The sequence below is a fragment of the Sinocyclocheilus anshuiensis genome, unplaced genomic scaffold (assembly GCF_001515605.1).
Source record: "Sinocyclocheilus anshuiensis isolate Anshui unplaced genomic scaffold, SAMN03320099.WGS_v1.1 scaffold918, whole genome shotgun sequence".
Lineage (NCBI taxonomy): Eukaryota > Metazoa > Chordata > Actinopteri > Cypriniformes > Cyprinidae > Sinocyclocheilus > Sinocyclocheilus anshuiensis.
Genome location: NW_015540946.1, coordinates 261,282 through 276,809, shown reverse-complemented (window position 1 = coordinate 276,809; position 15,528 = coordinate 261,282). Strand labels below are relative to the sequence as shown.

Below are 15,528 nucleotides of genomic sequence, written 5' to 3'. Positions count from 1 at the left end.
CATTGACACTTTTTCTTCTTATTTATTAGTGCAATTTCATATCACTGCCCCTAACTGCAGTTTACGCCTGTGTATCAATGTTTTTATGCCCAAATGTAGAAAGTCTGTAAACAACTTTTCAGAGATACACTGATAAAAAAAAAAAAGTCAACTGTAACTTTGCAATGCTCGTGTCCTAAACTTTTCGCTATTGCCTTCATCTGCGCACCGCTTGAGCTAAATCCTTGTTCCTTTGTGTTAATGGTTCGTCCTCATTTGCCACCTAATTGGACTATATAAGACCAATAACAGAAGAGAACTCTCAGCCCAGCAGCCAACGCGAAGAGTCTGGCAGGCCCCTCCTCTCTCCAGACTCTCCACTTCCCATCTCTCCCTTCATCCCATTTGCTATTGTACGTGCCCAATCGCCGTATACTTTCTGCATTTAACTCTGGTGACATTTTTATTTCATCATTAGCATCTGGCGCCAGACGGACGCGGTGAGCATCATTTTCACCAAGCAACTCTCGAAAGATGATCAGCAAGATTAATATTGTTTATCTCGCTCCGCATTGTTGTCTTTCGTTTTAACGTCAGTGCTGACCGTAAACAACCGCGTTTAAGTTCCCACTACTGGAAGAGTTTACCAAGGACCTTCAAATTGTTAACATATTTTTTTAAGCCTTTTTCAGAAATTAATATAACACAGAATTTCAAGCCAACATGCCCGAAACAACCCAGGATACATGTGCTTCGGTGAAAGACTCTCCATTCTTCATTAAAAATCTTCTAAATTCTGACAATAAGCCGCCGAAGCCTAAGCCTATTTTGGCATCAACTAAAGCAGGACTTGATGGCAGCTTCTCGCTCTCTCAGTTTGGGGAATTAAACTTTCCTCGCTTTGAGTTGCCGACCCAGCGCTTTGCGTTACCGGCTTATCTCGAGCGTGCCTCGGCGTGGTGGTACCCGTACACACTCAGTGCATCTGCGCATCTCCACAGAACAGAAGGTACGGTTTGAGTTCTCAGAACAGCTTTTTGTGTAGTGTGCATTGATCTGTTATGATTTATCATAAATAATAGCGTGATTCTGCTAGCAAATGTTGCTGCATTTGTATGCAGTGTTAATGAGAAGCAAGTCAGCCCATAGTTTGGAAAATGTTTCCGGACATATTATAAATAATTTAAGCATACAGGTATCAATGTACATAAGCTGTTTTCGTTCTTTAAATATGAAAGTGGAATGTTTTGAAATGATCTTAGTTTTAAAATGCGATGTTTAAATTTGAAAACATTGAGATTTGGACAGTAGGCTACGATCCACACTTGTTTGCACTTGTCTGTTATGTGGCAAAGTGACGCGACCTGTGAAACTTGATATGAATATGTTTCTGAAAGAAAACGAATGCTAATTTGATCTCCCTACTGTAGCAGTACAAAAAGCGAGAGACTCCTCGCCGATCACAGGCACTGACCGAGATTCACCTGAGCTCGTGCTCAAATCAGACCCGGATGCCAAAGACGATGAAGACGACAACAAAAGTGGAGACGAGATTGTCCTCGAGGAGAGTGACGCTGAAGAGGGTAAAAAAGAAGGCGGCGTGGACGACTGGAAGAAGGGTGACGACGGCGCGGACAAGAAACCTTGCCGGAAAAAGAAAACTCGCACGGTGTTCTCGCGGAGTCAGGTGTTCCAGCTGGAGTCCACCTTCGACATGAAACGCTACCTCAGCAGCTCAGAGCGCGCGGGCCTTGCTGCCTCGCTTCACCTCACAGAGACCCAAGTCAAAATCTGGTTTCAGAACCGCAGAAACAAATGGAAACGTCAGCTGGCCGCAGAGCTAGAGGCCGCCAACTTAAGCCACGCAGCAGCGCAAAGGATTGTGAGAGTACCCATCCTGTATCACGAGAACTCGTCCTCTGAGAGCTCCAACACAGCGGGAAACGTGCCCGTAAACCAGCCGCTGCTGACTTTCCCTCATCCGGTTTACTACTCGCATCCCATCGTCACCTCCGTACCCCTCCTCAGACCGGTTTGAGAGGACGAGAGATGACTTTTTCTATGTAACTATGTAACTAAAACGATTTTACAAAGACTCGAGAAGAGGGAAAGAGAACAGGGGGAAATGAAACCAAGAGACGAATTATTTTTGTTTAAAAAATAATTAAAAAAGAAAGAAAAGAAAAGAAAAGAAAATAAAAATTGTACAAAGACGCACTATCATGCATTTGAGCCCTACATTTTTTTTATAACTCATAAAAACTACCCATAAAACTACACACGAATAAGGCGAATGTTTAGAGGCCTACATTTCTAATGTTGATGTTGGTTGGTGGTGAATTACAATGACTTCGTTAATTTACTTTCATTATTATTATTATTATTATTATTATTATTATTATACCTGCTACGGTTTATGACTATCTCAAATCAACTTGTTGACACGTCAAAGAAAAGGTTTTATACACATGGTTGAATTTCTTTATAGCACAACAAAAAAATAAATAAAAATCACACAGCCCTGAACACGGATGTGCAATACTACTGTGTATGATCTATTTATTAAGGCAAAATAGGTTCTTAGGTTGAGAAGATAACCGCTGAAAACGATTTTGGTCCCGCGTTCAATGGACAATCATAGGCTAAATCTGACAGAAATTAACCTACAGTTAAACTGAAGACACACAAACACGAAGAATAAAAACTTTTACTTTTATCTATATTATTTACAGATGTATATGTACATGTACAGATATAACGAACCAAAATGAGGAAATGTGTCATTTGTACAGTAATAGCTAAGTTTTTTTTTTTACATTGTATTGCTAAATTCTGTTGTGAAATAAACGGAGACTATTAAAGTCTACATGTCTTGAGTGACTAACCTGACTTTGTGGCATGACTGCTGAGGCGAATAACGAGAAGGCTTCTTTGATGTCTCACAATTTTTATGTTCATGTATGACATGCTGCATGACTAATGCACTCACATGAATAGTGATAAAATATGATTTTCAGGAAATAATATAGGCTATATATAAATTAAGAAATTAATATGGGAGACAAAACTGACATAAGATCGCACAACCCATAGCCTATATAATAATTTTAGTTCCAATTAGAGGCGGCTCAATGTATATATAATAATTTTAAAATTATATGGAAGTAATTCTGTATTTCAAAACAACGAACGTATGCTTAAAGGGATGTTAATAAATGAATATGTAAATCGTTTATTAATTAAATCATTAAGTGGGCTAATTAGTTTATTTATGAATAAATCATGTACTTTTTCAGTGTGCTTTGCTAAACATTAAAGTAAAATAATGTTTGTTTTTTTTTACTTTTTTTTTTTTGAGTTGCAGAATATTTTATGAAATATATGCGATGAGCTAATTAAGCCGTGCAGCAAAACCGGAATTGTTTCACTTACGCCTCAACAAGCTGAAATACCCATTACCATTTCAATTACAAGCAGGTGCACCTTTAAATCTGGCGGACTCTACAAGCGATGTTTTGCAAAATCGCGTTGTCAATAAGACCGTATAATTATCGGTGAGAGCTGGCGGAATTGCATTAAGAGTTTCACCGCTCTTTGTGAGTGTGTGTGTGTGTGTGTGAGAGAGAGAGAGAGAGAGAGAGAGAGAGAGAGAGAGAGAGAGAGAGAAGGAAGAGTAAAAACCGTGCTCATTTGTTATGCGTTGAATTTTAAGTGTAAAAGCGTGGTCAAAAACGTAAGTGATGAGTTTACTGCTGGTGCTGTAAAATGCGTGCAAATATTGAAGCACGACCCATTTAGCTGTAGCTACAAACCTTAAGAAACAAACCTACTTTTCCACTCAACTCTATATATATATATATATAGACTTGAGTGGAAAAGGTTAGACAACAACATTAATAATAAAACCAACAACCTTATTATTATTATTATTATTACTACCTAACAACATTATTATTATTATTAACCACAATAAAAATACAAAAAAGAGAAAACTCTTCTTTAAAACGATCCGTCTAAAATGCTCAGATAGGCTACCTCAAACTAATAAATTGAAGGCTTAAGATTCGAGGCTTATTTCAGAAATATTTAAAGAAAAATCTTTTTTAAAAATTAAATAAAGTTGAATAGCCTAGTTTGTCACAACAATTACAGGAGTTCTACAGGACATGTTGGCTAATTCCGTCGTGCATTTGAATATAGGCCTAGTCTATATTACTAAAACTACACGCATATATAGCTATAAACAGGCAACAGTGTCGAGAGAACTTTAATATGGGTCAGTAAGGCTCATTGACAAGCACTGGTCTTCCTAATTGCACTCTTCCTCTGTAAAGTCGTTGGGTCTGAGCACTCAACCAAGAGCACATTCAAATACCGCCGCCTAATAATCATAACTCCTATATTGACATATAATATAGGCTAATGCAAGCTCAGCGCGAGCCCATTACGGTGAATTAATAGATCGCAGAAGCATTATCGCCTGTCGAGTATTGATCGGGTAACGTCTGTAAAATATTGTTTCAAATCAAGGGCATTGTTAACAGTTCTTTTTTCCTATTGGCTTACTGATGACCTTGATCCACTGTCATAAACCGAAAAAAAAAAATAGACTAGCCTATCACTCGATAATTTCCATTTGACTATTTATGCAAAGAAGGAAGGTTGGGTAAACAGATAAAATACACTTTGCGCATTAACATAGAAGACAGAGCTAGAAGAACAAAAGTTTGAACAAATAGTGCATATAACCGGTATTTAAACAATCCCCTCACATAATTTGTTCATAAATCATCTCTTTCTGGCTGTGATTATTCCTATTTGCGCAATAGTGTTTTCTTTGTGAATATGACGGGGCTGTCAGCTAATCAAAGCCTGGCTATTCAAAACTGGCGGAACGGTGATTTAACAATTTCGATAAAACACAATGTTTAGTTAGCCGACCTCACATTTTCGAGCGGAAAGGATAGCAGCTCTCTGCGTCACAGGATGAGACTGACAAAATGGACTATCATCTGCCCTATTGAATTATCTTTCGCTGTGTAGGGGAAAGTGTATTTCAGCGCTCTGCAAAGCACATTTACCCACAATAGACGACGAGAACGTGAACTCAATCCCGTGTATAACGCTTGAGAAGGAGCGGGCCTAGGCCTATCTTTGCTTATTACTTTCTCGAAATGTTTTGGTGTTTTTCATGGAAAAGGATATCTTCTTTTTTTGCCCCACCTTTCCCATTTGCCTTTGTGATTGAAAGCGAGCATCAGATTTTCATCAAAGTTCTATTAAGTGAAACATAGGTTGCGGGGCAGTCTCTGATTGAAACAGTTTAAATTTTAATTGTGTTTTTAATTTGACATATAGTTGCGGAGAGGAATGACACCACAACGCCGAGGGGCGGTCGATTCGCTTAATTTCTCCCTTAGGGATTGATGAGTATATCAGAGCAGTAGATTGGAAACCCATTAAGACTCAATGGTTAGGTTGTTAATTGGATCTTGATGAATAGAAGCCCTTGCTTGAACTATACTGATCCAATCTTCTTGACTTTCTGTTTTCCAATAAATTACCCAATTCATTTCCCAGCCGTAGATTACATAAATTGTACACCTCCAGGGCTTAAACTTCCCGCCTTCTCTCTCTCTCTCTCTCTCTCTCTCTCTCTCTCTCTCTCTCTCTCTCTCTCTCTGCAAAACCATTTGAGAAAAAAAATAAAAGACCAGCCTCAGAATCTTGAATGAAAATCGAAACATAATCAGCGTTTATACTTAGAAAATTTATTGATATCATTTTCTCTGGTAATTTCCTTATCTTAAAGTTGGACATGCCATATATCATAATACACACGTGTAAAGGGCCCTTTGTTTAATATTTATCGAAGCTTGATTTTCAGATCAAAGGCGCCCATGACTTCATCTGTCTTTCTAGCGGAAAGCATTTTTGCCAGAGCTCGATCTGTATGTTCGGTCATTACTGCCTGCCGCATGTACAGACAGCATGTGCAAAAACGCCTGTTATAACGGACTTGAAAGATGTTTAGCTTTGTGAACGCGTGACAGATTGTCCCACAATCGCTGGGTGTTCATCATGGTACACCTGTCTAGGTATTTGTGAAATACATAGATAAAATTGCTCATAAGCAGTAAAAGAAATACAACTTTTTGGATTAAACGTGTCTTGATAGCACACACACACACACAAATGCGCTTTTCATACCAATTTAAACAGCCTTCAACAAAAATTGTGACAATACGACTCCCTCCTCCCCAAACACGTAGAATATATAATAGCCTATACTGTGAGGGGCCTGCATTTATGGTGTAGCCTATTGTTTTTGTTTAATATGTCTAAACGGCCTTTAAGCCATCCAGCCTCGGCTGACAGGCGCAGCGTATAAAACCGGCTCTTTAACGATCATTGCGGATTTCACGCCTTATGTGAATGCGCCATAAATCGTAGGGCCGCTGTGAACTAGACCCTCATATTTTACGCACTAAATGGCTATATGTGGGCATATGGTCGCTCACAATAGGTCTCTTTAACAACCGTTCCAAACAGAGTTGCAGATTGTGACAGTTCAACCACATCGTTTCCATCATCGTGTACAGGCTAGTGCACGTGTCGTAATTCCAGGGTCTTACTAGACCAGACTAACACCCATTGATATGTTTTCGTTGTAACCACAGGTACACTTTAAACAGACACTCTTCAAAATAAGGTTCTTTAGTGGTTAATTCAACAAACACCCTTCTAATGTCTATGGCTCTAAGTTCTCGACTGTAGTTTTTTCATATTAGATTGTATTTATTAGATTTTTGTTGGATATATACATTTTCATCACAAAAATAATAAATATAATTACTATTAATTTTTAAAACAAAATGTAGCTATTTTTCACTGGTATGGCCCAGTTAGTCTGTGGTTGGGAGACCCATGTGTGCAGGGCATTACTGCCGACCTTTGAAATTTGTTGTCGGGATCGCTCAACCCTGGCTCCCTCTGCTCCATTAGGTGTCCGCGCGCTGTCACCACGACAAAGCCAGAGCATTTGTTAAGTGTCGCCAGCCTTTAGAAAACGCTAACGAGAGCTAATGTGGCAGAGCCACAGCTGCCCTCGAGACACGAGTCAGGGGTAGGGCGAGCGCACACCCCCAATCAATTAGTCAATCAATTAAACAGGGTCCTGCCCGCTCTAGCCGGCCCGCAGAGGCAGTAGATTAGCCCACCATAATGATCAAATTAATTCTTAAACGGAGATAATGGACGTGGAATGAGTTTATTATTTTCAAGAAAAATGAGATAGGATCCATTATTAGTTCCTAGACTGCGTGTTGGATTATTTGACCAATTTGCCATTTATAGCACAAGACTAGTGGAATTTAAAACGACTGTTTAATAAGATATATGATTTTGAACTAAACCATGGATTCAGATGACTTGTGATTAGGAGGTTGGTTATTGTTGTACGCATGAACTTGAGAACGCATGTGCTTGAGATGCCTACCTAGTCATGAACAAAGACACCTCGATGGATCAGCAGCATGGTCGTCTGTGCAGTGGGTTTCTGTGTGAGGATCACAGTCTACAATGAAATATGTTTGAAAAATGCTTCTGGATCAGTTAAGCTCTTAATTGCATGGTCAAATATTGTGACAATCTTTTGACAAACAAGCGTTATACTAAAGTTCTTTTTACATTTGTTTTAATTGCAGAGGCCTGTTCACATGAGCATCCAATACAAGTCGTAGTTTTAAGATCAACAAATAAATCAAAAATAAGCTCGTTATCCTGTAAACAGAAAAATATTATGTCGATATAAGGGAGCAGGAAATTACTTAAATTAGAAGCAATAATAATATCAATTTATCAAAGTGGAAAACCAGAGGCACATATGACAATGAATGATTATCCATCCTGTAGTTCACATAAAGCTATTAAAATGTTGGTTATAATTTCTCGTTACAGTGATATTCTGCAGGCAAACGTCCGTCAAGTAGTCAAGTTGTGAGGGAAAAGGACAAAATAATGTTAACCAGCCTACAGCTAGACCGTGACAAATGCATTGTAAAGCATTTGGGGGTAAATTTACAGTGGAATAAACGGCAGTTGTGTATGAGATGGCATTTTGGTAATTATATTTTTCATTTTCTAACCCTGTATGTCCTTTAATTACATAATGTTAATATACCAACATATTTAGACTCTTTGCATTACATTTATTACAGCAAAATGTACTGATAGCACATGTGGTACAATGGAAGGCCACATGATTTCTTTTCTTTTCTTTTTTTCAAAATGGGTCTCTCCAGCATCTGTGGTCAATAAAACACCTATGACACTAAACCAAATGCAATGAACTATTAACTAAATAAGCTTAAACTATTAAACTAAATAACATAAAATGCAAAATAAAACACTTAAATGTACGTAACTGATAACAAGCATAAAAACAAAAAAAATTAATAAAAACTAAACAAATATGACAGTTCGCGCATAGGGAATTCAGAGAATGCCCCTTTCCCAAAAATTCCCCCTGAAAAGGTGATACTTTTTACTTATATTTTAAAAAGAATAATCTAGAGTAAATGTATTGTGTAGCTAAATAGAATATAAATGTGTCCATTTATGCTTTTTTATAATATTTTACAATAAAATGATATATTATCTATAAAACATAATATTGTTTACCATATATAATAAGGTAACTTACAGTTAGCCAAAGAACAGATTTGCACTGTTGCATTTTTCATTCTTTTCACGTTAAAATTTTTGAATAAAAAAAGTGTAGTATAGGCAGTGTAGTATAATGTTTTGCACCAAGTTAATCTCCCTCGAGCGCTCTGCACTTCTCGTAAACCACTGACGACGAACTCAACCTTTATAAAATTTGAAATTTCCGGGCGCGCTTTGAGCGCCTGATTGGCTAGCGCCAGTCTTACCTACATGCAAATGAGGGCACGTTCCACCCGCCTGGAGACCAGAGCGTGTGGAAGTGGAGAGGAATGCATTCGAACACTTTTGAGCCCACGAAAAACAAGTTTTTTTAATGTCCCAACAACGTTAAAGAACCATTTTCAAATTGGAAGAAAAACATCTTTATGTTTAGCGGAACTTATTACTGCGTTGGCATTGTATCATTTTTAGAACATTTTTGAACTGTTATGAGGCGAGAATGAATAATTCGGAGGACAGCGGAAGCAAGTGCTCGCCTGCCCCCATTTCAAGCTTCACGATCCAGTCCATTCTGGGCACCTCCAATGAGGGAGTCCGGTCGGCTGGAAAGGACAGCCCCAAATCGCAGCCGAGGAAGCGGACGTTGTCCGTGTCATCGGAGGACGACTGCAGCGCCGGAGAGGACTCGGGCGACTGCTATTGCTCTGAGCCCGGTGTACCAGAGTCCTGCAACCCGCACCAGCCTCTGAACTTCTCCTGCCTCGGTAAGTGACGATACCGTCAGTGTCTTTGCATTGTTATTATGAGACAAACGTTACCGCCATGGTCAATATCTATGACATTTCTGATGTCATGATGTTTAGTAAGAAATTCACTTTTATAAATCGTCTCACTTCAGAAGCAGTAAGTATATAAAACATGAACTGTTTGTTGTTACTGACTGTTGCTATGTTGTCCCAATTGCGACTGTATTGTAATGTTGTCCCAATTGCCACCACTAGAAAAAAACTCCAGTAGTGTTTTTATCCGACATATTATCGCGCCTCGGTGAACAGGGGAAAGGTCAAATAATTAGCCGAATTTAACCGAGTCTGCTAATTGATTATGCCGGCTTTCAGAGGCAACGCTGCATTTCGTCAATTGAGCGTTAAATGTAATACGATTTAATTAATATCGTGCACCAGTGCTAGTCATATTGTATTGTTTATTTAACAGGGCACTTGTAACCTTTCAACAGTCGATCAAACAGTCAGAGTTCAAATTTAATGAACTCTTGTGTAAAGTATCGAGTAATGGCTATGTTTAGCCTAATAGAAAAAAACCCACCGATTGAATTTGATGATGGACGAATATTCAAAGCACTTTCTGTGCCACACTAAAAATAAACGTGTTTGCAACCATTTATTGAATTCACACATTAGTTATGCATATACTGAAGCACAAAAGCTTTATATAATTATTAAAAGGACTGGAGGGTTGTGTTTTAACAGTACAATTTGATAAGACGAAATTGTTGTGTTGCATTGGTTGCAGGTGCCACAAAGGGACTTCTACCTGTGCAGGATGGGATCGACCGCCGGCCGCATTTGACACCATCCATACTACCGGATTACAAAGAGGAGCAGGAGCGAGCGTGTAGCCAAATGTCTCCAGTTTCTGAAGAGAGACAACGTGATGGCCCGGACAAACAGAGCAGCTCCGCCAAGAAGAAGACGCGCACCGTCTTCTCTCGGAGTCAGGTTTATCAGCTCGAGTCCACGTTCGATATGAAACGCTATTTGAGCAGCTCCGAGAGAGCCTGTCTCGCTTCCAGCCTGCAGTTAACGGAGACACAAGTGAAAACGTGGTTTCAGAACCGGCGGAACAAATGGAAACGTCAGCTCTCTGCGGAACTGGAAGCTGCTAATATATATATATATATATATATAGCCTATATATTCAATTTCATACACCGCTTTCTGTTTCGTGTGTTTATCAGCTCAAGACAAACATTTGTGTTATAGTGACACTGGGTCAAAAGTATCGAGTAATGGCTATGTTTAGCCTAATAGAAAAAAACCCACCGATTGAATTTGATGATGGACGAATATTCAAAGCACTTTCTGTGCCACACTAAAAATAAACGTGTTTGCAACCATTTATTGAATTCACACATTAGTTATGCATATACTGAAGCACAAAAGCTTTATATAATTATTAAAAGGACTGGAGGGTTGTGTTTTAACAGTACAATTTGATAAGACGAAATTGTTGTGTTGCATTGGTTGCAGGTGCCACAAAGGGACTTCTACCTGTGCAGGATGGGATCGACCGCCGGCCGCATTTGACACCATCCATACTACCGGATTACAAAGAGGAGCAGGAGCGAGCGTGTAGCCAAATGTCTCCCGTTTCTGAAGAGAGACAACGTGATGGCCCGGACAAACAGAGCAGCTCCGCCAAGAAGAAAACGCGCACGGTTTTCTCTCGGAGTCAGGTTTATCAGCTCGAGTCCACGTTCGATATGAAACGCTATTTGAGCAGCTCCGAGAGAGCCTGTCTCGCCTCCAGCCTGCAGTTAACGGAGACACAAGTGAAAACGTGGTTTCAGAACCGGCGTAACAAATGGAAACGTCAGCTCTCTGCGGAACTGGAAGCTGCGAACATGGCGCACGCATCGGCGCAGACTTTGGTTGGGATGCCTCTCGTTTTCAGAGAAAATTCGTTGCTCCGAGTGCCGGTTCCGAGGTCCTTCGCTTTTCCTACCCCACTGTATTACCCTGGAAGTAATTTACCAGCTTTACCATTATACAATCTTTACAATAAGATTGAATATTAACTTTTGCGCACAACGAAAATTCCTTGCTAAAGGATGACACATTATTACACACGAAAACGTACAAAATACACATTTAACTATGTTTGACAAAATTCATGTCTATTTATACCTCTTTATTTGGTAAAAAAATATATTTCTTATTATGCAGCAATTACACGAGTGTAAAACACAAAAGCAACACGGTTCTGTATATGTCCTATAAAATACACCATGTGTATAATGATTATTTTGTACTATTATTTACATTTCTGTCCCCCGATTAACCAGTTTTACACATTATAAGGAGTGAAAACATTGAAATAAAAGTGTAACCAGTCGATTCTTGTCTCTAAAATGAAAACAACTGAGATTTGGAAAAAACACTTTTCCAATAATAATAATAATAATAATAATAATTTTTATTTATTGTATTGTATTTATTATTTATTGTAAAGAGAGGTCTATAAAATACAGAACGACTGACAGTAATACCATCTTAAAAAACTGCATGGCACATTTTGATGTGATGCCTTTTCTTCTAAACAACATTTTCCTAATATTTTGATTATTTCATGAGCAGTCTTCGAATGACCACAACAGCAGAAGGCCTCCATGAAATCAGTGAATGAGATGAATCTTTAGTATGGTTAAGTATATAGATACTATATATAGTGTGTACGTGTAATATATATATATATATATATATAGCCTATATATTCAATTTCATACACCGCTTTCTGTTTCGTGTGTTTATCAGCTCAAGACAAACATTTGTGTTATAGTGACACTGGGTCATGTAAAGTGTCCCCAGTTGATGCTTTCGCAATTAGGGATAATTACATGTTGCTTGTCACACGAACACGCATTCAAACATTCTCGGAGACAAGCGGAACGTCAAAAGCGCAGCGGGGCCTCAGAGAAGCCGCAGTCAAGAATGACAGTGCTCGCGGTGCAATCTGATAAGACGCACCCGCTGTCAAATTACAAAGGGTGTAGTGGTGTCATGTTGCACTGATTCCATGTTCTCTATACCTGCCACGGAGAAAGTTCATTATCAACACACACAAGTACTTTTTTCCCGAAATGATGACAACAGTTTGAATGTCACCTCGAAATGTTAATTTTTACCGATTGCAGATTAAACCACGCAATTTTTAATGGAATTTGTAGGAAAATTTGATGTTGCGCACAAATAAACAGTTAAATATTGAGCAGTACATTTTAAATAAAATTGTAGTTACATTTTAATTTAAACATATCAATAAATACCTTCCTTCATTTTTTATAGGCTAGTTGGCGGATATGGTCTTAGAGAAAAAATGTCTCTTTTTAAATGTCATTATTGTTTTCTTTTAAATATTCGTACTTCGTAATTTGTACAGCCTGTTTCGTTGGTTATATATTGGATATTATATTTTTATTGTCGAAATTTCCCCTTCTTTGCATATCCGAAAATTGCAAATGGCCAAAAAAAAAAAAAAACTGAAACATCAGTGACTTCCCTAAAGGCAGGATGAAGAGAAGCTCCTAGCTTGCTAGTAATACGGTTGTTGCTGTCTGTTTGATTGACAGCAGTTAGCCAAAGAACAGATTTGCACTGTTGCATTTTTCATTCTTTTCACGTTAAAATTTTTGAATAAAAAAAGTGTAGTATAGGCAGTGTAGTATAATGTTTTGCACCAAGTTAATCTCCCTCGAGCGCTCTGCACTTCTCGTAAACCACTGACGACGAACTCAACCTTTATAAAATTTGAAATTTCCGGGCGCGCTTTGAGCGCCTGATTGGCTAGCGCCAGTCTTACCTACATGCAAATGAGGGCACGTTCCACCCGCCTGGAGACCAGAGCGTGTGGAAGTGGAGAGGAATGCATTCGAACACTTTTGAGCCCACGAAAAACAAGTTTTTTTAATGTCCCAACAACGTTAAAGAACCATTTTCAAATTGGAAGAAAAACATCTTTATGTTTAGCGGAACTTATTACTGCGTTGGCATTGTATCATTTTTAGAACATTTTTGAACTGTTATGAGGCGAGAATGAATAATTCGGAGGACAGCGGAAGCAAGTGCTCGCCTGCCCCCATTTCAAGCTTCACGATCCAGTCCATTCTGGGCACCTCCAATGAGGGAGTCCGGTCGGCTGGAAAGGACAGCCCCAAATCGCAGCCGAGGAAGCGGACGTTGTCCGTGTCATCGGAGGACGACTGCAGCGCCGGAGAGGACTCGGGCGACTGCTATTGCTCTGAGCCCGGTGTACCAGAGTCCTGCAACCCGCACCAGCCTCTGAACTTCTCCTGCCTCGGTAAGTGACGATACCGTCAGTGTCTTTGCATTGTTATTATGAGACAAACGTTACCGCCATGGTCAATATCTATGACATTTCTGATGTCATGATGTTTAGTAAGAAATTCACTTTTATAAATCGTCTCACTTCAGAAGCAGTAAGTATATAAAACATGAACTGTTTGTTGTTACTGACTGTTGCTATGTTGTCCCAATTGCGACTGTATTGTAATGTTGTCCCAATTGCCACCACTAGAAAAAAACTCCAGTAGTGTTTTTATCCGACATATTATCGCGCCTCGGTGAACAGGGGAAAGGTCAAATAATTAGCCGAATTTAACCGAGTCTGCTAATTGATTATGCCGGCTTTCAGAGGCAACGCTGCATTTCGTCAATTTAGCGTTAAATGTAACACGATTTAATTAATATCTTGCACCAGTGCTAGTCATATTGTATTGTTTATTTAACAGGGCACTTGTTAACCTTTCAACAGTCGATCAAACAGTCAGAGTTCAAATGTAATTAACTCTTGTGTAAAGTATCGAGTAATGGCGATGTTTAGCCTAATAGAAAAATGAATTTGATGAATTTGATGATGGATGAATATTTAAAGCACTTTTTGTGCCACATTAAAACTAAACGTGTTTTATTGAATTTATTGAATTTACACATTAGTTATGCATTTTGTTCACACAGAAGCACGAAAGCTTTATATAATTATTATTAATAGATCGGACGGACTGTGTTTTTACAGCACAATTTGATAAGACGAAATTTTGTGTTGCAGGTGCCACAAAGGGACTTCTACCTGTGCAAGATGGGATCGACCGCCGGCCGCATTTGACACCATCCATACTACCGGATTACAAAGAGGAGCAGGAGCGAGCGTGTAGCCAAATGTCTCCAGTTTCTGAAGAGAGACAACGTGATGGCCCGGACAAACAGAGCAGCTCCGCCAAGAAGAAGACGCGCACCGTCTTCTCTCGGAGTCAGGTTTATCAGCTCGAGTCCACGTTCGATATGAAACGCTATTTGAGCAGCTCCGAGAGAGCCTGTCTCGCTTCCAGCCTGCAGTTAACGGAGACACAAGTGAAAACGTGGTTTCAGAACCGGCGTAACAAATGGAAACGTCAGCTCTCTGCGGAACTGGAAGCTGCGAACATGGCGCACGCATCGGCGCAGACTTTGGTTGGGATGCCTCTCGTTTTCAGAGAAAATTCGTTGCTCCGAGTGCCGGTTCCGAGGTCCTTCGCTTTTCCTACCCCACTGTATTACCCTGGAAGTAATTTACCAGCTTTACCATTATACAATCTTTACAATAAGATTGAATATTAACTTTTGCGCACAACGAAAATTCCTTGCTAAAGGATGACACATTATTACACACGAAAACGTACAAAATACACATTTAACTATGTTTGACAAAATTCATGTCTATTTATACCTCTTTATTTGGTAAAAAAATATATTTCTTATTATGCAGCAATTACACGAGTGTAAAACACAAAAGCAACACGGTTCTGTATATGTCCTATAAAATACACCATGTGTATAATGATTATTTTGTACTATTATTTACATTTCTGTCCCCCGATTAACCAGTTTTACACATTATAAGGAGTGAAAACATTGAAATAAAAGTGTAATCATTCGAGTCCTGTCTCTAAAATTAAAACATCTGAGATTTGGAAAGAACACTCGTCAATAATTATAATAATAATAATAATGTATTGCACTGTATTGTATTTATTTTTTTAATGAGGTCTATAAAATACACAATGATTGACAGTAATACTAGCTTAAA

The 15,528-nt window shown here is 38.9% G+C and overlaps 3 protein-coding genes across 3 annotated transcripts; all 3 read left to right on the top strand.

Moving 5' to 3' along the window:
- Nucleotides 1–411: 411 nt before the first annotated feature.
- Nucleotides 412–2,376, top strand: LOC107689830 (homeobox protein HMX3-like). Its single transcript, XM_016487992.1, has 2 exons — nucleotides 412–988; nucleotides 1,410–2,376. The coding sequence occupies exons 1-2, from the start codon at nucleotides 703–705 to the stop codon at nucleotides 2,015–2,017; spliced, it is 894 nt and encodes a 297-aa protein (XP_016343478.1). The 5' UTR covers nucleotides 412–702; the 3' UTR covers nucleotides 2,018–2,376.
- A 6,769-nt stretch (nucleotides 2,377–9,145) lies between these two features.
- Nucleotides 9,146–11,510, top strand: LOC107689829 (homeobox protein HMX2-like). Its single transcript, XM_016487991.1, has 2 exons — nucleotides 9,146–9,410; nucleotides 10,917–11,510. The coding sequence occupies exons 1-2, from the start codon at nucleotides 9,146–9,148 to the stop codon at nucleotides 11,462–11,464; spliced, it is 813 nt and encodes a 270-aa protein (XP_016343477.1). The 3' UTR covers nucleotides 11,465–11,510.
- A 1,968-nt stretch (nucleotides 11,511–13,478) lies between these two features.
- On the top strand, nucleotides 13,479–15,105 carry LOC107689828 (homeobox protein HMX2-like). Its single transcript, XM_016487990.1, has 2 exons — nucleotides 13,479–13,743; nucleotides 14,512–15,105. Exons 1-2 carry the CDS (start codon nucleotides 13,479–13,481, stop codon nucleotides 15,057–15,059), a joined length of 813 nt encoding a protein of 270 aa, XP_016343476.1. The 3' UTR covers nucleotides 15,060–15,105.
- The last annotated feature ends 423 nt before the right edge of the window (nucleotides 15,106–15,528 follow it).

Coding starts and splice junctions, on each gene's coding strand:
- LOC107689830 (XM_016487992.1), top strand. CDS start 703: ATGCCCGAAACAACCCAGGATACATGTGCTTCGGTGAAAGACTCTCCA. Junction 989..1,409: donor GCATCTCCACAGAACAGAAG/GTACGGTTTGAG, acceptor TCCCTACTGTAG/CAGTACAAAAAGCGAGAGAC.
- LOC107689829 (XM_016487991.1), top strand. CDS start 9,146: ATGAATAATTCGGAGGACAGCGGAAGCAAGTGCTCGCCTGCCCCCATT. Junction 9,411..10,916: donor TCTGAACTTCTCCTGCCTCG/GTAAGTGACGAT, acceptor CATTGGTTGCAG/GTGCCACAAAGGGACTTCTA.
- LOC107689828 (XM_016487990.1), top strand. CDS start 13,479: ATGAATAATTCGGAGGACAGCGGAAGCAAGTGCTCGCCTGCCCCCATT. Junction 13,744..14,511: donor TCTGAACTTCTCCTGCCTCG/GTAAGTGACGAT, acceptor TTTGTGTTGCAG/GTGCCACAAAGGGACTTCTA.